The 21861-nt window shown below is 31.6% G+C and overlaps 1 protein-coding gene across 1 annotated transcript in view; it reads right to left on the bottom strand.

Moving 5' to 3' along the window:
• LOTGIDRAFT_178509 (hypothetical protein) overlaps nt 1–21861 on the bottom strand; it is a gene marked incomplete at both ends in the record, with an annotated part of 36327 nt that overhangs the window by 9283 nt on the left and 5183 nt on the right. Inside the window, 24 exons of the mRNA XM_009057450.1 lie at nt 1212–1304; nt 1662–1727; nt 2118–2200; nt 2313–2413; nt 3039–3201; nt 3812–3897; nt 4255–4334; nt 4830–4914; nt 5670–5720; nt 8574–8761; nt 8816–8870; nt 9108–9147; nt 13084–13122; nt 14554–14557; nt 17112–17193; nt 17521–17628; nt 18015–18096; nt 18373–18435; nt 18749–18880; nt 19131–19203; nt 19611–19653; nt 19854–19957; nt 20414–20478; nt 21769–21859. Of these exons, the coding sequence (XP_009055698.1) occupies nt 1212–1304; nt 1662–1727; nt 2118–2200; nt 2313–2413; nt 3039–3201; nt 3812–3897; nt 4255–4334; nt 4830–4914; nt 5670–5720; nt 8574–8761; nt 8816–8870; nt 9108–9147; nt 13084–13122; nt 14554–14557; nt 17112–17193; nt 17521–17628; nt 18015–18096; nt 18373–18435; nt 18749–18880; nt 19131–19203; nt 19611–19653; nt 19854–19957; nt 20414–20478; nt 21769–21859 (1977 nt within the window). The remainder of the gene's footprint in view (nt 1–1211; nt 1305–1661; nt 1728–2117; nt 2201–2312; nt 2414–3038; nt 3202–3811; nt 3898–4254; nt 4335–4829; nt 4915–5669; nt 5721–8573; nt 8762–8815; nt 8871–9107; nt 9148–13083; nt 13123–14553; nt 14558–17111; nt 17194–17520; nt 17629–18014; nt 18097–18372; nt 18436–18748; nt 18881–19130; nt 19204–19610; nt 19654–19853; nt 19958–20413; nt 20479–21768; nt 21860–21861) is intronic.

Genomic DNA, 21861 nt, shown 5'->3' with positions numbered 1-21861 from the left:
GTGATGCATTTTCTTCGATCGTAAGAGGAAAGATCCAAAGGTGTAAAGGGCATATTTCAATATACATAATTTATCTATCAAGTTATCAAAACAAAACAGGGTGAGGGGCATTCTTCAATACACATAATTAATCAAAAAGTTTTCAAAAAATTTGTTAAAGGAGATCGTTTCAATACAATAATTGCAAAGTAGAGAAGGTAATATCTTATGTAAATTCTTGAACCAATTGAATCTACAAGGAAGTGATATGCAAGTTCATGAATACACTTATAAATATTAAATTCATTTTTTTCTGAAGGATTTTATTTGATTATTTGATGTTTTTTCTGAAAAACTTCTTGAAGGATCAACATTTAATATCATTTATATTGCCTGAACTATTTACTGTTTCATTTTGATTTATATCAAACAAAACTTGATCGTTTGAACTTTGATCAATAAATTGATTTAACCAAAGTAGCAATATTATCAGTAATATGCAAATAAAATTATCTGTTGCTAGGTCAGGTAAAATTGTTGACCTTAGTAACCAAGGTAAATATGTATTATTCTAAATAGTAACAATGTTGAACTAAGCTCTAGTTTGAAGATAACATTATATACAATATGGTTATAAATCTGTTATAAATTGAAAGACAGAGTATACGAAAGTAGACAGGGGTATTTGAGGTGATACCGGGATTATATCTCGATAACTAATTTGTTATTGGTTTATACACATGTCAATAATCTCTAATCTGTCAAAGATTATCTTCTATATACTACAAGTATATTGTTATTAAAGGGGTTATTGAGAGGTTTTATATATATAGGAAACGCTGATAGTATCAGTTGTAAAGAGGTTTTTATATGTGTATTAGGAACACTGATAGCATTGATTGTAAAGAGGTTTTTATATATGTATCAGGGACACTGATGGTATCGGTTGTAGGAGGTTTTTATATGTATATTAGGAACACTGATAGCATTGATTTGCACTATTCCAATTTTCAGTCAGTTGCCTAATTGAGCAAATTGGAATGATTCAAAAAGAATGTTCATTGATAAAAAAACTTTGCTTTGAGAGATTTTAAAGAGATTGTCAAGAGGTTTTTAGGTGTATCAGGTACAGTTATTGCATCATCATTTCTGGTTATTGGTATCATTCCAATTTGTAGTCACATCTGCAGCTCCTGCAATTCCGTGCAGCAAAGATATATAGGATAACGTACCTAAAGATTCAACAGGAAAATCAACGTGTAATTCAGCTTGTTGTCTTTTGCTTGATTTCATTTTACCACCCATATTTACAACTTTTACATATTCTACAAAATACAGTAATAAAGAAAGGTGAACCTCAAAATAGAAAGTCATTAATCTATTTTAAATAATGGTGTATAGGTAACTGTTTGGTTCCTGTAGCAACAACTTCAATGAAACATTTTACCATTTCTTTTTTAATGTAGTAATGCTGATTAATCTATATTTGCCAGTCATGTTTGTTAGGAGCTCCAAAATGACTGACTGTATTTTTGATCATTAGGACATTTTCTATGCACATGTGCTATGTCCTGTCACAGACTTTCTTGGCCTTTTTTGCAGAAAACTCGAACCAGTTTTGTCAACTCAGCATCCCTTTCTAGATACCAAAAATAACAATTATAGATATTATATATACTTACTATCATAACAAATAACAACAGTATCTTTTTCTACCTGAGTAACATTAACAACAGGTAACTTCTCACCTGTAATAACAATTTTTAAAGTGATATACCGGTAGGCATCTGAATAATTTTCATGATGACAGAGTTTAACTTCAGCCGTCCACAGCACTTTTTAGAATAAAAATCTGATGTTCATTTTTCAAAATCTTGAACATAATAATAGTGACATAAACCATTATACAGTGGCAGGTCAAAATTAAAGATATACTTTCCATCACCACTGTAATCTAACAAATTTTCTACCACAGTTCTGGTATAATGACGTTATTTTCAACCAATCAAAGCGTGGCAAGTTGAACAGGTTTTTTGATAACAATGACCAATTGTGGGATGGCGAGTACAAGTATAAGATTGAAATTCAATCATTATCAGTTTTCATCTCATTACTAGAAAGAAAGCTAAAGAAATTACCTGAAAATGATTCTATATCTGTAAACCAACTTGAAGTGGAATTTAAATTAATAATATCAAACTTCACATGATTTCTATCAGTGCTGCAAAAATACAAAAATATCATAAATTATTACAAATATTAAAACTCATAACATGTTGTTACTCAAAGTTTCACGATGTTTGATCTCCAGACAAATGCATAAAAATATTTACCCTTTTCTGACTCCCAAACACACCATGGGATATTCTAATTCAGGACTAATAAACATTTCAAATACATCTAATTGTAGTGGAATACAGTCTATATCAAATGTCTGAAATAAACAAAAAATACAGTCTAACTTGTATTAAGCATGAGGTCAAGGGAATGCTCAAAAATAACTGCTTACTACAGCACGGTGCTTGGCAGAGGTTTGATGTACACACAGATACAAATGACAAGTTAACAAGGAATACTGACAATTGGCTGTTGATTGAAGGGTCACATGACTGTTCAACGTAAAGAAATTGAAGGTGGTAGTGAATGGAGGTAAAATTGTTTGAAAATTGCATAGGAGAAACTTGGGTGACTGGTCATTGGAGGATGGTGCTAAATACAAGTGACCGTTGGTACAAGTTTGACTGCAGTACAGTTAATAATCTTATGATCCAAGATAATTCTTCAAAGGCTGCCTGAAATTTTCTAGCCTTTTGCAGTAATTGTGCCAAATGTGCAATATTCTTTCTGTCTCTGCATCATTGTTCAGTTTAAACAATATACATGTGATATTTTACAAATTGTAAATAGGGTTTCGGAAACAGACCGAGGCTTATTTTAATCCGCCACCATAACACCCTAAACAATAATACATTATAACATGGTTAACTTTCATTTTAAACAGTCAAAGTAGCAAACATTTTCATGCACATATAAAATCAATTAAAATGTGAAAATCGTACCTTTAATAACATGAATTTATTGAGTGGTTCATACCATTGCATGAGTATAATACCAGTTGGTAGAGACCCACATAAATATCTATAGCCATTATAGGGATTCCTTCCAACACAACATTTCATACAACCTCTAGTATCAGGTACTTTAGTCGTTAATTGTAATTTCCTGAAATGCAAAACATTGTCAGAATTTATCTGCTTTATCTACAATTAAACCAGAATGCACTGTGGAAATCCAGACGGATATAACAGACTGTTATTAACAATAATGAGAAATTATGACCCATGATATCAGTTAGACTTTTAGATTTAGATTTTAAATGACTACTACTTTAGTTCATAGGTGTAGTGAATTGTTTTAACAAGAGTGCTATAGTTCTATCCTCTTGTGACCTTCAGGTGCGACCCCTCTACCCCCAGATAATTTAAGCTTACTCTTACCTTGGGACCAGCTTTTCAGGAAATTTATTCATAGATAATAAGCTCCTAGTTTTAGATGAATGTAACATCATTAAATCATGGCGAAACAGGTGAGGAGTTTTACCTAATAAAAATAGAACAGAATACAAAAATACAAAAATAATTTAGATAAGTATAATAATCTACTTTTACAAAAATAAGTTCAGCTTAGGAAGATATTGTCTACCAGCTAGTCCTTGGCCAGAACTGTTGGCATTGATCTTTCCCAGATTTTCCTACCAATGTAAAGTTCGATTGACTAGAATAATGAGGTAAGAGATACTGAGATTAGAACTTATTAGAGCCAATTAATATACTTGTAAAATGATGGTAAGAACTTACCCGAAATGGACATTAAAACATCCTTTATCACATATAACCATGTACATCTTCTAGCATGTAACTAGAATAAAAATTATCATAGCAATTTATACACTTCTTTGAACTTTTCTCTAATAATAATATCAAAATCAAAATTCGAGTGAAACAGATTGAAGGCTGTCTACTCTAAACTAAAAGGATGGCTGAACAGGTCTTAGCCTCAAGGCTTGAAATAAGCTTCTCGACACGGACGTTGTCTGGTACAATTTCGGAAAATGTCTGGTACAATCTTGTTTGAGTCAGACATTTTTGTCCAGTACCAAATCTATGAATAACTATTTATTGCATGTTGAAAAGATCATGGATTATCAGAAGTCAAAGTTGTGTGTTCTTGTAAAATGTTCTTTTCAATGTAACAGATGTAGATGTAGATACTTACCAATTCTATAGAAGATTCATGTATTTCATTTAAATTGAGTGTATATAATCCTTCATTAGCACCAATTAATATTCTCTGATCTGAAACAATATACAGATGTTAATATCTCAAACTCTGCAATATCTATATACTCTAAGACACAAATATTTGAATATTTACTAAAATAGATCAGTTGGTTGAAGTTCGCACACATTGAGTAACAACATGTTTCAGTTTCTGTTTTAATATTCTATATTGCTCTACAACTGATGCATTGAGCACTATTTTAACAATGATATATTTACAGAATTAACCATGAAAGGAAAAGAAATTCTGCACCTTATTGTGCTATGGTAGACAGCGACACCATGCAGTATCCATTGAGGAAAGTTTAGTCAGGACAGAAACATTAACTTACACTATACCTCTATTAAAATTTGAAGGTTATATAATGTTTATAATCAACAAAATTTGAGATTTGATCACAGGAACTTTAACTCATTACAGCACATCACAAAATAGTCCTACATGGCTATTGAATATTTCAAAATGTGAAAAATTCAAGATGTTATTATCTTTTCTTATATTAGACCTACCTCGAGTATCAGGATGAACCCAACTTGCTGTACAGTTTATATGTATTGGACAACCATTGAATACTTTTGAAAAACATGCCCCCATCTATAAGAGAAATAATACTTTAAATAATAGAGAAAAACGTCAAGTCAGACACGATATTTCGGTGAAAAATTATCCGATCATCACGAAAATCAATAGGGATCATCTTCATAACAACATTGACATACAAAATAAAAATCAAAAGAATCCATAAAGTACTGTAGCCTGTAGAGTGAGCACGAGCCAAATGTGAATGGACGGACTGACCGACGGACCGAAGGGGTGATTACAATATACGCCCATCTTACGTGTGGGCGTATAAACATGAGCACTGTGAAGAATAGTTTGATTATTTCAATGTTTATCATTGTCTAAATAATATTCTAGAAATAGTAATCACAACCCCTGTAAAAATGGCATATTCTCATGCCATTTGCAAAGTTCAGACGCTCTTCTAACCTGGCTGTAATTATTTGGTAAGTGATGATCCCTTAAAGGATATGATACGTCTGGAAACGAAACGAAATGGAATGGTGTTTCAAGTCTTACTATTTTTGCACTTGATTGGATTAGAGTGTGAAATGAAGTGTTTTTAAGCCTTTTCTTTGTCAATTTCTGATTGTCAAGGGATCTTTAACATAAACAGCCTGTAGCACACAGGACCCTGGCCACGTATTCTGGAAACGATCTTAGCGCTAGGATAACCTAGGTTCTTATCTTCTAATATTGATTCTGGGACATCCTAGCACTAAGATGTTTGGCCTGATTCATATAGTATATCATGAGACTATTATCTCTGTGGACAATGTGGTACTTACATGTACTTTAGGTGTTGGTGGAAGCCCATTACTAACAGGTCTCGGCACAGACTGAAAAAAAGGGCAAGATGCATGACAACTAACTTATAACATAATAATTGCATTTCTGAAAAATTTATTTATCTTGTAAATCTCTCCAGAAGTAGGTAGTTTTCTATCAAATTGATGTATTCCAATGCTGAAATCCACAATCCCTACTTGTGACCTAGGCCAGTGCTTCTATAAGAGAATATCTCTTTTAAAACCTTATACAATGATACTTTAAATCAAGAAGATAATTCAGAAACAATGTAAAAATGGCAATGACACAATATATAATAGAGATTAGGGTGATTGAAGAGTAACAAGTTACTATTCAATATAAGGCACTGGCACAGGGTTATAATAGACAAATTCTTAAAATATTGTCCCCCATATTTTTGATAAAAGACAAAGAAATAATATAAATATAAACATTCACCATGGTAGACAGAATATCATAAACAAATATATACATAAATACAATATGTTTGATAAAAATATTTAATCAATAATCTGATTCAGTATGAATAATATTCAACTAAAAATTATACTTTATTAACTTATTATATAACTATGTCTGTAATTCAACTAGAGGTTATTACAAGTTAATAATTTACATAAATCTTATATAAAACATCATATCTTGGCTACCCCCTATAGCAGTGAATCTAAACAGGGTAAGGAGGGAACTGGATGACAATGAGGAGGAATTATTGCCAGGGGAGAAATGAGGTGGAATCGTCAGACAGCGAAGAAAATGAGAAGCAAGGTACCCTGAAATTGACATTATTCACTAAACAAACGTTTCGAACTCGTCTCGAAGTGTAGACATGAGAATAAGTTATACTTGTCTAACTTCAGTAGGGACACAGGCTGAATAATTATATTGGTCAGTTGTCTGAAGATCGCATAGCGTGTTACTCTGAGTAACAACAACGTGTTTTTTTAGGTTCTGTTTTGATATTTCTATATCACTTTACAATTGATGTATCGAGCATTATTTTAACAGTGGTATTTCTATATCACTCTACAATTGATGTATTGAGAACTATTTTAACAGTGGTATTTCTATATCACTCTACAATTGATGTATTGAGCACTATTTTAACAGTGGTATTTCTATATCACTCTACAATAGATGTATCGAGCATTATTTTAACAATGGTATTTCTATATCAATTTACAATTGATGTATCGAGCATTATTTTAACAGTGAAAATATTTATCATTCTATTATTCACCTCATACATACAGAAAACCATGAATTAATATTCAGTCAAAGAGTCACATTGACCTATCTCGATATATGGATTATGATTTTATTACCATTCATGGTTAATCGTTGAATATATTTTTTGATTGAAATATGTTTCAAAATGACTGCTTTATTTTTGAGAGGAATAGATAGATTCAGGGAGGATTTCACTGAGGTAGAGAAGAACTGGTCTGAAGTGTTATTTTGATAGACTATACTTACTGGACTATCATTTTGATCTTCCTCATTATTACTAGACTGAAATATAGTTAAAATATACATAGCAAAGCAATAAGCTAGGATCACATTCTCCATGCAACATAATAGCAACACATGATATTGATAGGAAACCATCTTCACAATGAATAAGATATTACAAACATCGTCTTATACCTTGACTTCAATAGTCACCTTTCTTGTATCATGGAAGTTTGTAAATGCAACAATTTGATTGGATTGTACATTGTGCAGGGTGCAGTGAGGGAAATTTTGCCAGGACAGCCGCATTAGCCTGCTCTTTTTTCGATTTCAAACTGTCAAGGGGTTTTTAACGTGCACAGCCTGTAGCACATGGGGCCTCGGGCCAGAACGACTAGACGCTTTTTCCATGTCAGCCTTTCTTACCCGTTCAATGGCATACAATCCAATCAAAGTGTTACATTCAGTGAAACAAGAAATGTGGCTATTGCAGTCAAGGTTAAGATCGTAAGAACTTGACATTGTAAAGATGATGGGAAAAAGAATGTTAATGAAAAAAGTTATTCTCAAATCTAACATAATGATTTTAGTATTCCAAACATCTGATTGGTTAATGCCTAAAATCAATATTTAATCTGAGTTTGATTATCCATTCAGATAACTGTATTTCTTAAATTCTAAATTTTATCTAGGTGAAGTTTTCAAGAATAAGGCCCCAAGAAATAATCTGATTTGGTAATACAACTATTTCTATAGACTCAAGAATATTATTAAAAATTTTAATGTTGTTAATTCAATTTGGTTGTTAATTACTTGCCACATTTTGCACTTTCAAGCTATGAATTAATTATTAACTTTGCTTGTTTTCAGAAAGAAATTATATGAATATACTGACAGATGGCTTAAGTTGATAAAGGCTAAGGGTTAAGGATTCAATACAATATTTGCAGCTAAACTACGCAGCTCAGGAAATGGCAACAAGAAACATTTTACTCCAAACCCTGATTAACAGCCTGCTTTAACGAATTGTAAAAAGGTTTCCTAAATTTTCCTAAATGTATCTAGATAATAATAGCATTGATTTGCACCATTTCAATTTTCAATCAGATGTCTATGGTTCTTGCAATTCCACTAAAACAAAGCCTTTTCTGACACCACTATTGAAAAATCTGCTAATATCATATAGGGCCCTTTGCGATAGTGAAGTCATAAAATGCTCATATGTAGTGGAATTACAAGACCCACAAACTGGAATTGGGCAAATTGATGCGATCAGTGTTCCTGATACACATAAAAATCTTAAATCAAGGGATCTAGTTCAACTGACTGCATACTGACTGTATCATTAAGGGTTATATAGCACTGGAGAATTTGATTAAAAGCCTGCAAAAATCACGAAAACATGCAATAAAACACCTAACAGTACTAACTGTATCTTTTTTGACTCTTCTTCGTGGAGGTAATTCTGGTGGTTCTTCCTTCTGTGGACTTCCACCATTTAATTCTGGCTTAACGCTGCCATTTTGATGTTGCCGTTTTGGTGGTAACTCGGGAGGTTCGTCATCTTCAGGGAAATGTGTGGGTAGCGTTGAGTTTGGAGTCAAGGTTAACATACGGTCTATAAGTCGGTCTATATCAGGTCCCTCATCTAAAGATCTCTCTTCATTATTACTCGTCTCTGTCTCGTGTTTCTCCTTACCATCTAATGGCGACGAAAAACTTGTGGGCTGCAAAAGATTGCAAGCATTTTTAACAATAGCTTAATCTTTAAGATCTATAGACCTTTGGTACATAATAAACATTCCAAATACCCTTTAGCTAGCTATGTGAACTCTCTGAAAGGGATGATAAATTGAAAACTACCAGAAAATATCAAGGGTGAATTGCCTTGGTGGCATTACTTCCAGATTTGTGTTGTATTATTTTCAAGTCTATGTTGGTAAAAAACTGCTTTCGACATTTACCTTGGGTGGTGTTGGAGGGGGGATAACTTGTAACGTTGACCTGAAAATACAAGACAACAGTAAATTCATCCACCACAAACATCAATTTCACTAAACAGAAGTTATGATTTTTAACATTCAAATAGCAAAACCAGTTAATGTCAAAGCTGAAAAAAATATATCTTGGTTTCCCAGGCTTATTTAGTTATCTTGCATTAATTCATTAATTAAATCATTCACTAATTCATCTTAATTGGCTTAATATTAAAAAGCAATCAAATTTAATGAGTGGTTTCATTCAAGCATTCACAGGGGAGATCAACAATGAAAGGGAGAGGGTCTCAATGTTTGTTTGTTTGTTTGTTTTGTTGGAATTAACATCAAGCCTTGCATGAATAAAAATAAACAAAATTGTATCATTTTGAGATAATTAATACTAGCAAAATAATTCTTGTTTATTGTGAATTTATAAGTAAATGCTTCAATAAGAGTAATACTATTTGCTTTCAAAATCAATAACAAGCTTTTAATCTACAAAATTAAATGTAGCAGAGAATTAAAAAAAAAATTTCTAACTCTATGTTAAAAAGATGTAAGATCTTTATCAATCATTGTATAAAACTAATACAGAGTTAAAATTATTTAAAATTATTTTAAACAATAATTTCTAATTCAGTAGACAACTTTGTCAATTTGTGGTAATTTAAAGGTATACTTCTTCTTAGAATGAACTTGGCTTAAATGAGTCTTCGTTCATCAGTGGATTTAGGCCTACCTCTCAAATGACAGAATCCCTCTATAATCCAATTAATCTATAAAACTAAGTAATAATTAATTCAAATAATTTTGAAACATGCTTAAAAACGTGTTTCAATAATTATTTAGTTGTATGATTATATCGTGTTACATAGAGATTCTATTTAACAGCCATGACACCTGGTAAGTCTAACTGATAGATATATACTCTTATTGAACAAGTTTGAGACTCTATGTGCATTCTAAGAAATAGTATCCTTTAATAGATCAGAAAACAAAATCTAATTATTTCAAATAAAATTTGGGTGAACAAAACGTGATATTTTAGAATGAACCAGTTTAAATGAAAAGTGAACTAAGCAAGACAGCTGAACAAAACTGGCAAACCAAAATTATGAACCAATAACAAGCAATAACTCAGACAAGGCAACAAGGAAAATGCCTTACGCCTCCGTAGGTGAATCTTTATCCAATACTAGACTGTTCCGATGGCCTCTGGAAGGGAAATTATACAGAGCTATAGATACAGGAAAGAGGATTTTAGGGAGTCAGAGTTCAAACAGATATGATAGGTTTATACACCACCCTTGTCCAAAAACTAAGCCATTCAAGGAACACAGAGTTTTGCCAAGACAACTCTAGAAATTTATTGCCTTAGTTGTTAAAGATCCCAACACACTATAGCCATTACATGGTTGTGAATAATGGAAGTGGTCATGAGTTCTGAACACAACTCACTAACATGAGAGTTGTGTGTGAAACTTATGAAGGCTATTTTTATTCACAACTATACAACTAGTAATCACTAATGGTGTAATGGCCAATTAAGATTATGCTGTAAAACGTTCTAATCTTATCATGTAAATACCAAATAAACATTATTAGCTATGTGGAATCTCCAAAAGTGATGAGAAGTTGACAATCCCAAACAGAGAGTGTCATAAAAGTGTTACCAGACAGAAATTGTTTTACTTTTATATTGGAAGGATAAGAGATGGACTATATAACCAACACCAAAGTTAAGAACCTCAACTGGTTTTATATATATATTTCAATTCTGGGTTTATGTTTTGACTATGATATTGACCTGGCTGGATACACGGTGCACATAAATGACTGGACCAGTTTAAAGATAAAATAATCTATGTAAGCACATTTTGAGGTTTTGCTAACATGAACAATACATCAACTACTATTTTCTCATCAGTGTAATAAAATTGCAAAAATTTGCAAGACAGACCAAAATATCAAGAGAGATTCGTGTGTAGCACTGTATCCAACCTTGACAACATTTAATTTACAGACAGATGAAGAACAGATTATATTACATGAATAAGACGAAATAGAATGTTGAATTTAATATTGATCACTTTGGTAACAATTAATTACACGAAAAATTTATTTGTTTTATGTCTCTGCTGCAAATAGCGCAAAAAAGGGTCTTACTTAGAATGTATGAATGAAATAGAAGGAGTTGTACACCTAATACAGACATGTAACACCATGTTATGGGGTATATTTGTGCCAGGACAGTGGCATTTGCAGACACTTTGTTGATGTCTACTGTCAAGAGATTTTACATACAGAGCCTCTAGCACACAAGGTCACAGATTATTTTCCATTGAAAGGAGAAGACACTTTGTCATTGTCAGCTCCTCCATTCTCAATCACTGAGAGAGAATTCAGTTTAAAATAAGATTATATAAGAAATGTTAAAGATGGGTGTAAGATATAGATTTGGTAGGTAGATTATCCTCTATATATAGTACTATAATATATATTGTGTTTGTTTTCAGTTTACTTACTTCGCATCATAAAACCTAAAGATAATTAAATTAAATAGTTAACCTCCATATTCAAAGTTTATAAAATTATTAGAAAATAAACTAAATGGGCAACTCTAAAAATATGTATTAAATTCAATAACTCTTTCATTAATTAATTAAAAAGTTTAGGATTAATAAAATATATGCCAAGTTTCAAAAAATACATTACATGCTAGATGTGTTTACTAGAACTAGTGTTTTAACAAAAACCTCAAAAAGTCAGATGATTAGTACATCCAGAACAATTCAAAACATACACAAATGCAGTCCATTCTATTTTGAGTTATAAATTGTAATCTGAATGACAATTAAGCTAAGATATTTATGAAAATTTGAATCTGATAATATAAAATAAACATAAACCATCCATTTTATGTTAAGGTAGAAGAAAAAGTTATCTTATCTACCATATAACAAAGTGGTCTGCACGTGTTAATGTTGCCAAAAGGACCCAGGTGTGCATAATTATATATCTTATCTTTAAATGAAATGAAATGAATGGAGTTTTACGTCCTACTTTTCTGCAATATCTTATCTTTAAGGAGAACCTTCTCTATCTGTTTGACCAATCATACCTTAGTTTCAGAAACAGGAATTATTTTAGCTTACATAATCAGTAATAGTGTTCACAGCTCGTCGAAATTTGAGCCTTCAAATCCATGTGTAACTATAATTATTCATGTTTGAAAGTTAAAAATTCGACTCAAATTTTAGTGAGACTATGCCATATATAGAAAACACATATATAGAAATAGACGTTGAAATTTCTAGTTTGAAGTATATTTGAAGGGATTATGCGATTAACGTGTGATTTAATACTTTAGCACAATAAAGACCCATTTCAATCCCCGAAAATACCGACTGTTCCCCTTTAACTATATATTGCAATCTTTACATGCAATAAAATAGACAGGACTGTGTTAGTGTTTATATTTTGAATCTGACCTGGATGATACAAACATCTTAACTTGACTTCATCTTTGCTGGACTCATCTTTACAATGTCAAGTTTTACAAACTTCGTATTTATACCTTGACTGCAATAGCCACCTTTCCTGTATCACGAAAGTTTAAAAAAAAAGTGGTTTGATTCGTTTGTTGGCGAATACAGCCAATCAGAGGCCTTGACAGAAAGTCTGTGAACACGATGCCTTAATGCTTATAGCCTTTCTGTCAAGGATCTTGATTGGCTGTATTCCCTGACGTACAATCCAATCAAATAACTTCATTTACAAACTTCCGTGATACAAAAACAGGAACTAGTGCAGTTAAGGTATAAGTACGAAGTTCGTAGCTTGACATTGTGAAGATGTGTTGGACTATGATAATGTGATGGTGAATTGGTGATGTGTTAGAATGAGATGTCAATACAGAGTTATCTGCCCCTACTAACAGAATGGTGAACATGGTTCATACCTTTGTAATAATTCTTCATCTACAGACTCTAAAAGGGATCTGTGATAACAAAAACATAAATTACATAAAAAATAAATAAAACTTAAAAGAATGTGCAATAGATTATAGGTAGTGAAAAGTTAAGGAAATTAAGATTAAATAATAAAATTAAGATAACAGAAGATAAAATGATTATATTCAGATAAAGAAAAGAAATGTAAATTTTTAAATTAAGATAGATTAGAACTCAACTACCACCAAAACTATATTCACTAGAGATTATAGAAACAGAAAGTAGTAGAGTTTAAGACATCTGTCCATTCATATTGCTAATGTAACTTATTTTAATCAAAAAGTAAATAATTTATGACCATGGGTTAGAAAATAAATGAGTTTTGGCAAAAGTGACCATTGTCTAAGCCAACAGAATCTTATTCTTGAAAACTGAACTAAGATGTAGATTTAAAAAAAAAAAACATTAATATGATATGTAACTATAAACAGAAAAGTCATATTTGTTTCCATTTAAGTTCAGAGAAAAATCTATATTCTGCGTCTAAAGAATGGGAGTAAGAATATTGGTCAATATAAAGAAATAACCATGCAGAAAAAACACAAAAAGTTGAAGTGAACATGCAATAATTAGGGGATCGCTCGATTGGTCAGTTCTGCACTCATGGAAACAACTGGACGTTGAATAAAACAAGTTGGAACAGTTCAGAAAAAAGTTGGTGCAAGCAGAATTCAAAATGGAGGAGAAGGAAATAAATGGGGAAATTTTTAACAAGAACTGAAACTGATGGAACCTGTTCAGAACTGTCCAATCGAACGCCAAGACAATTACTAGGTACAACTCTGGTTAGGACTCTGGGAATATTACAAGAACTATATATACTAAGACAACCCAAAACTTCTATATCTATATCAAAATACAGCATGCAAATTCAGTTTAATTTATATTAGACCATCCAGTCCGTTTTTATTAGCTTTTATTATTAATATAGCCACTTCAGTTAGGGTCTTAAGACAGCCCTCTCAAACATATATCAAAATAAACTTTTGACCTAATCTGATAACCACTGCATCACATTATACCAGTGCTGGAGAGGGCAGAAATTTGATTGGTTAAAGCAGACGTCATTGAGTTGTATCAAAAGGTTAATTTGAGGCACAATCAAAAGGGCTGTCGTTAGACCCTGACTGAAGTGGCTATATCAAAATATCAAAAATATGAGCTAATAAAGATACAGAACGAAAGTTTGGTATAATCTGAATTAGACTAGCAAACTTCTCAGTTACAAGTTATAATATTAGATTATTTAATATACAAATATATCATACAGAATGCCTCAAAAATCCTAGAATTTCTCTAAAAAGAAGTTACAAGGCAGAAAATCCAAAATTACTGGTAACAAACTTTAGTGTTTTATTTTATTATTAAAATAATCATTTAAACATTCAATATTAAACATCAGCAGACAAGAAACGTACATGACTGGAAAACAGAAATATTTAAACCTAAATTCAGGATTGAATATTTAGAATAGTTATAGAAAACTACTCATATACATTGTATAGACATAGTTTTATGGAACAACAATCAATGGTTAAAGTTTTATGTTACGTTTCGACGTGTTTCCCCCGTCGTCCTCAGTGATTGTTGTTCCATAAAGCTGTGTCTATATATCGTACTCACAATTACTAAATGCCATTCAAAGACTTTACCCATATACATTTTGTTAAAACAGAAATTCTAAACCAAAATTCATGATTAATTTTATAGGAATTGGAAATTTACATAAGAAGAATTCAAATATTTTTAAGCTCTAGTTAATAGCCAAATTTAATCAAATTTGACGCTACTCAAACCAGTCATATACATTTCCTGTTATAAACTAGTCATTTGATAATTATGTTCTTCTGGGAATTTTCAAAACAAAGCCAGAAACTAACAAACAAGTAGGTAACATAGAAACAGATAAATTGTCTACATTTTGGTTTTACCAGCTGATATAGCTCAATTTCAGACATCAGTATCAAAAACACACCCACATTTCTGTAAATATTTTAGAGATGACACCATAAGTTATATTTGTAGGTTTCTAATTAATAAAATTTCTCTACAATCGATGGACAGCTGAAATGGAGCTCTACCCACTGGAAAAGCAAGTATTTGGATGACAATTTGTTTCATAAGTTCCACATGAACATAAATATCAACCAAGATTCCAATAAAATAAGTAATTTGAGTCAAATCTTACTTGTGAGAGAGATCATCTTCTGGCCAGGCTTTAGCTGTATTATAACGGTCCTACAGAAATAGAAATGTCATAATCATAGAAATATTAACATAGAACCTGAAACATGTTGTTACTCCGAGTTTCAAGTAATGCCATCTTCACACAACTGAAATTTTACAGCCTCCTGCATTCTTACTGAAGTTGGACAAGTAATACTTTTTCTCATTGATAATTAAACTGAATTGATGTGTTCTGTTTAAACAAATGATGATTTTGAACCTACAGGTAAGCAAAGCAAGCACCTGCACTGTTAAACAGAGAACCTACATTTTGATCTTCATCTGTGGAATGCCAAGGTTGAGCAAATTCATAACCTGCAGCGCCCTGTATAAAATATAAAACAATATCTATGATATGATGATGACAGGGGTGCAGGAATACTTTATGGTGTTTTTGCGAAAAAAACTTGTGTCATTTTGGATACTAAAAGTAGGATAATACAAGATGATTCTAGTTCCACGGCCCTTTTGAAAACATCAAAGAAATGTTATATGCAAGATCAAATTCAGTCTCAAAATGTAAACAAGTATAAATTCTAGGATGAGAACAGTATTGAATACTGTTTTTTTTTTCAGTTTAATTCAATTGCCATTAAAAACTAAGTATTTATAAGTTTCATAGTCAAACAATACTACTAAATGAATGAAAAAATAATTAAATACTGTTATTTTCAATGTTTGCTCAAAAACAATTAAGCAGTAGACCCTACTATTCAAGCTTAAAAATTAAAAATAAGAAAGAGAATAAATAACAAATTGATTTAACTACTGTTCTATTTAAATATAAAAAATATGCTTTTTCGGCATAAGTTTTTTTCTTTGAATTTTAACCCTCATGTTCATGTGTACCGTCGAATTATATTGAAAACTGATATATTAGTGAAGAGTGCATTGTAAAAATAAAGTGTCCTCTGTGAATTCCTTCAGCACTATGTTATTATTTCTATTTTTTCTTTCCATATATATTATACTTTTGTGTGATATTGCTCTCCATATAATTGACTCATTATTCCTGTCTGACTTCCGGTTGAGAATAAAGTTTATGTTGTTTTCACAATCAGCAAAGTTATCCTTAATTCTTTAACGTCCAAAGAACTGTCGCTTTTATGAGTCTCGATTTATTTTCTTCTTAAAAGCACTTTGAGTAATACAATATTCCTTATTTTCTGAAAAATCTCTTACGGGCCAATAGGATTTCACAGAGTACACATTGTAGTTAAAATACTAAAAACTAAATTAGTATTACTGCATCCCTGTCTATGATCTATGAGATATTATTATGAGAAAACATAAACTCGTAAAAAACGAATCGTAAAAAATATCAACATACCTTGGGCGACTTAAAATTCATATTCACTGAAAAAAAGAGAAAAGATTCATTATTACTATTTCTAAAAATTCATTTTTCTTCATATCCCACATCCACATCTAGGGCTCATAATAATATTAAACTCTTTATTTTACATGGGTCAGAATTAGGCCCATTACACAAGGACATGGTCCTGTCTAACTTTCAGCGGTGGCATCAGAAAAATTTAGCTCTACGCTGGTGTCTTAGTTACCTCTACACAAGCTATTTTTCATGCATGACAAAAATTATCAACCATGTTTAGATATTTTCTATGTTAATTTCTAGATTTTGAAATTTTCATGCATTATCATTGAAATTCTGCAGGCTACAAGATCTTGATTAATTGTAAAAATGTCTGTCTAAATGAACAGCCCTGTAATTAACAATTAGAATAATTACCTGTTAATTCTATACTATTGGTAGCTTGTGACTGGCGTGCTGATTTACCTGATGGTATTCTACGAGGTACATCTTGAAGTTGCTGTAACAATAATATCATAGATTTAAAGGGATTGTAAACAGATTTTGTCTTTACTTTTATGTGTCTGTAACTCCGTTAGCAGCAGTTTGAACGTCTGTGGGTCTTGCAATTCCACTGAATTAAGTGTTTTGTGTTTTCACAAAGGTTCCTAGATATTATGAGCCATTATCAGTCTTGATAACAGTGATATTAGCAGACAATAATCTGAGGAAATAGCCAAATCAAAATGAATTTATCAAATACTTTCATTGCAGACAAAATTTTCATATTGCTCATTTGGCCTCATATTTGCAGAAGAAATTTTGGAAAATAACAAAATAAACGTACGCCCTCATCATCTGCTTCCAATATTTCATATTGTTGTGTTGGGTTCCGCGATTTCTCTAATAAATCTTTTGTTAATCTTCGTGATAATTCAGCTTGTAAAAACGGGTGCTGAAATAAATACACAGCTCATCATTTCATCAATATACCAGTCAATTTACATCTTTACAATGTCAAGGTAGTCAATACTTTCGAAGCTGTGTGCTGTGGCTGCCATACACTGATGGCGTACCAAAGTAAAGGTATTATGAACTCTGGCTTATAAATTATTAGGCACTTTCTTGCTTTTTTTCTTATCACACAAATTTGTAAATACAGCGATTGTATTGTATGATGGTGAATCAGCAAATCCGCAAAGAAAACTATTATCTATGTGTGTAGCCATTTGTAGCTAATTGCCTGAACTTATGAGTCAAGAATTGTGCCTTGTGAAGTATTACAAGAAATTCATGGTGGACATGCATTTCATGTAGGCATAAAAATATACAAAATGTTACCTCTAATAATTTATCTGCTGACGGTCTTTTCTTTGGGTTTTTCGTTAAGGCAACCTTTACAAAATGCTGTAACATGGGTGACCTAAAAAACAACAAGACCATTGAAGGATTTATCATAACACTTTATATAGTTATATACCACACACATAACCACAAAGCCCCAAGTTGAGTTGCATCAAAAATTTTGATGGCCGTAGTTTCAAGGAGAAAACTTTTCACAAATTTATGAAGACAATAAGTTATTGGCTACTGCCTTGAACATTCTTTTTCCTCAAGGCAATGAGTAATACAAATCAACGCTTTACTCTATCCCATAGTAATATCTGTACAGAAGAAGGGTGACAATGAAATGACTCACCATTTATTTTTATCTTTGAGCTGTGGAGGTTTAAAACCACTTTTGGACATTAAAAATAATGCTCTGAAATAAAAATTATATCATTAGGCACAGGTAACAGGTGCTGAAAGTGTACTTTCTGAGCACTGTTTACAAGTATCTTACACAGTTTCTGTGTTTCTCATGAATAAATAGACGGGATGGGACCATGACTCACTTTATCCAAATAGCTTCGTATGAGGCAATAAATATCAACCAATCAAAACAACCTTATCATATAAGAAATAAAAAATATTCAGAAGTTTTGTGCATTTGATCATACGATGATGATGCCACAGGGGTACTTCAGAAAGAGCTCTTGGGTCCAAAAGGGGCTAAATTCAGGTTGGATACTCACCTCATAGGATGGAGATCAAACATCGGAGGTTGTAACTCAGCGAATTCTATAGCTGTAATACCCACAGCCCAAATATCACATTGTTGATTATAACCTCCCTTTCTTTCTACTGCTGCTACTTCTGGCGCCATCCTGAAATTACAAGACAGCGTTTCAAAATTTATTACAAATTGGTACATTGTTTTTTGTGCAATTCAAACAACCAATGGGGCTTCTCCAGTGCCATTTTTATGAAACAATCGGTGGGGGGCAATGGGGGCCATAAAATTGTAAACGGGGGCTTACAACACCAGACAAACCTGGGCCAACCTAAGCTCTAGGAGGTGCAAGTACAAAATTTACAGTCAGATACTGTATTTTCTATTCTCTATTAATTACTTACCAATATGGAGTACCAATAAAAGATTTTCTTTTACACATTGTAGCTGTTATTTGAGCAGATACACCAAAATCAGCTGTAAGACAAAGATAAATATAAATATATCTTTCATTCAAATTGTGAGGATCTTCAATATCATAATTACAATGCTTTATAAGATTTTACTGATCTACTTTACAAGTTATTATACAAAAAAAACACTACAGAACAAACTAAATGAAATGAAAATATTATGACATTAAGCAAGCCTAAAAATTATATAGAGCTAAGATAAAGATAAAAGTTTTAAGGAGGGTTTCACTTGTGAAATGAAACAGAACCACTCGTCTATGACAACTGATGCAAATCTACTACTGGGTTTTACAACTCAGCATTAAAAGCTTCAACATGCCTTTTAGAGCATCCACGTGCATTCACGAGTCATAAGGCCCTCCACAACCCCTTAACATTACCCCCTTTAAACTTAGACTATAATAAACCTACCTAATTTAACATCTCCTTCATCTGTTAATAATATATTAGCACCCTGTAATATCAAAGAGAATTGCCAATTAGATTCTAAAAGGTTACTCCAATACTTGAATTTATAACTCATTTATCATAGTTCATAGAGAAAAAAAAATGTCAGATAATAAAATCTATGATAACTGTTCCCTATTGAGTTTTGAAAAATACATGAATTGAAGCATTGCCATCAATCGAATTTCTAAAGCTATAAAAACAAACCTTAATATCTCTATGCATCTTTCCCTTTCTATGTAGATATAATAAACCTTTCAATGTTTCCCGACACAGAAAGGCAATCTGTGGTTCTTGTAATGGTCCAGTTACTGAAAAAACAAGTATTTCTACATTGTTTCTGGGCAATACAAGGTTTAAACTGTTATTGTTTGTTGACTGTCTATTATCACAACCTTAATCTTCTTATACCATATAATTGTGAATAGAACGCGCACCTTTCTCAAGTAATTCTAGATAATTTGTAAATAATATGCACCCTACACTGTCTGGATGTAAAAAATGGACAAGTTGGAGTTATGCTTCAAACATATATCCTTTGGCTGTACTTTCCCTGTCTTGTTTCTTTAAAAAACGTTTTGGGTACCGGTTTTATGAGAGAAACGCTCTTTTAGAAGCACTGGCCTAGGTCACAAGTAGGGACTACCGGTATCGTACTCATAAACTCATAAACATATTGCAGGAATTCCCACCGTGTTTTGATTATGCTCAGTTACCAGTAGTCATAGTAATACAAACCTAACTGATATTTCAATAAAGATACTTACTATGATAAATATCTTGCATAGACCCTCCACCACAATATTCCATAGCTATCCATAGTTTATCTCTCCTACAATACAAATATTACACAGTTATTATATATAAATATTCTATAGCTATCCATAGTTTATCTCTCCTACAATACAGATATTACACAGTTATTATATATAAATATTCTATAGCTATCATAGTTTATCTCTCCTACAATACAAATATTACACAGTTATTATATATAGATATTCTATAGCTATCCATAGTTTATCTCTCCTACAATACAAATATTACACAGTTATTATATATAAATATTCTATAGCTATCCATAGTTTATCTCTCCTACAATACAAATATTACACAGTTATTATATATAGATATTCTATAGCTATCATAGTTTATCTCTCCTACAATACAAATATTACACAGTTATTATATATAGATATTCTATAGCTATTCATAGTTTATCCCTCCTACAATACAAATATTACACAGTTATTATATATAGATATTTTATAGCTATCATAGTTTATCTCTCCTACAATACAAATATTACACAGTTATTATATATAAATATTCTATAGCTATCCATAGTTTATCTCTCCTACAATACAGATATTACACAGTTATTATATATAAATATTCTATAGCTATCATAGTTTATCTCTCCTACAATACAAATATTACACAGTTATTATATATAGATATTCTATAGCTATCCATAGTTTATCTCTCCTACAATACAGATATTACACAGTTATTATATATAAATATTCTATAGCTATCCATAGTTTATCTCTCCTACAATACAAATATTACACAGTTATTATATATAAATATTCTATAGCTATCCATAGTTTATCTCTCCTACAATACAAATATTACACAGTTATTATATATAAATATTCTATAGCTATCCATAGTTTATCTCTCCTACAATACAGATATTACACAGTTATTATATATAGATATTCTATAGCTATCCATAGTTTATCTCTCCTACAATACAGATATTACACAGTTATTATATATAAATATTCTATAGCTATCATAGTTTATCTCTCCTAAATTACAGATATTACACAGTTATTAAATATAAATATTCCATATTGTTTAAACCACATCCCACATCAATAAATTCAAAAAACACTGTTTCATTTTATTCAAACAATGCCATGCAGTGTGCTACAAGGGAAAGTTTGCCAGGACAGCGGAAATAGCTGGGATCGAAGGATCTTTAATGTGCACAGCCTGTGCCACACAGGGCCATGGTTTATTGTTCCATCTGAACAACAAGATGATTTTTAGTGACAGGGGAAACCAGGTGGGAATAACCTTTAAAAGCGGTGCAATATGAAGAAATAATTACCTTAAATAACTACCATAGTAAGCTACAATGTTCTCATTTTTACAATCTTTCATCATAATAATCTCTTGTTGAATGACAGCGAAATCATCACCT

The sequence above is a fragment of the Lottia gigantea genome (assembly GCF_000327385.1).
Source record: "Lottia gigantea unplaced genomic scaffold LOTGIsca_30, whole genome shotgun sequence".
NCBI classification, from domain to species: domain Eukaryota; kingdom Metazoa; phylum Mollusca; class Gastropoda; family Lottiidae; genus Lottia; species Lottia gigantea.
Note: the sequence above shows the minus strand (reverse complement) of the source record. Positions and strands in the feature narration are given on the sequence as shown.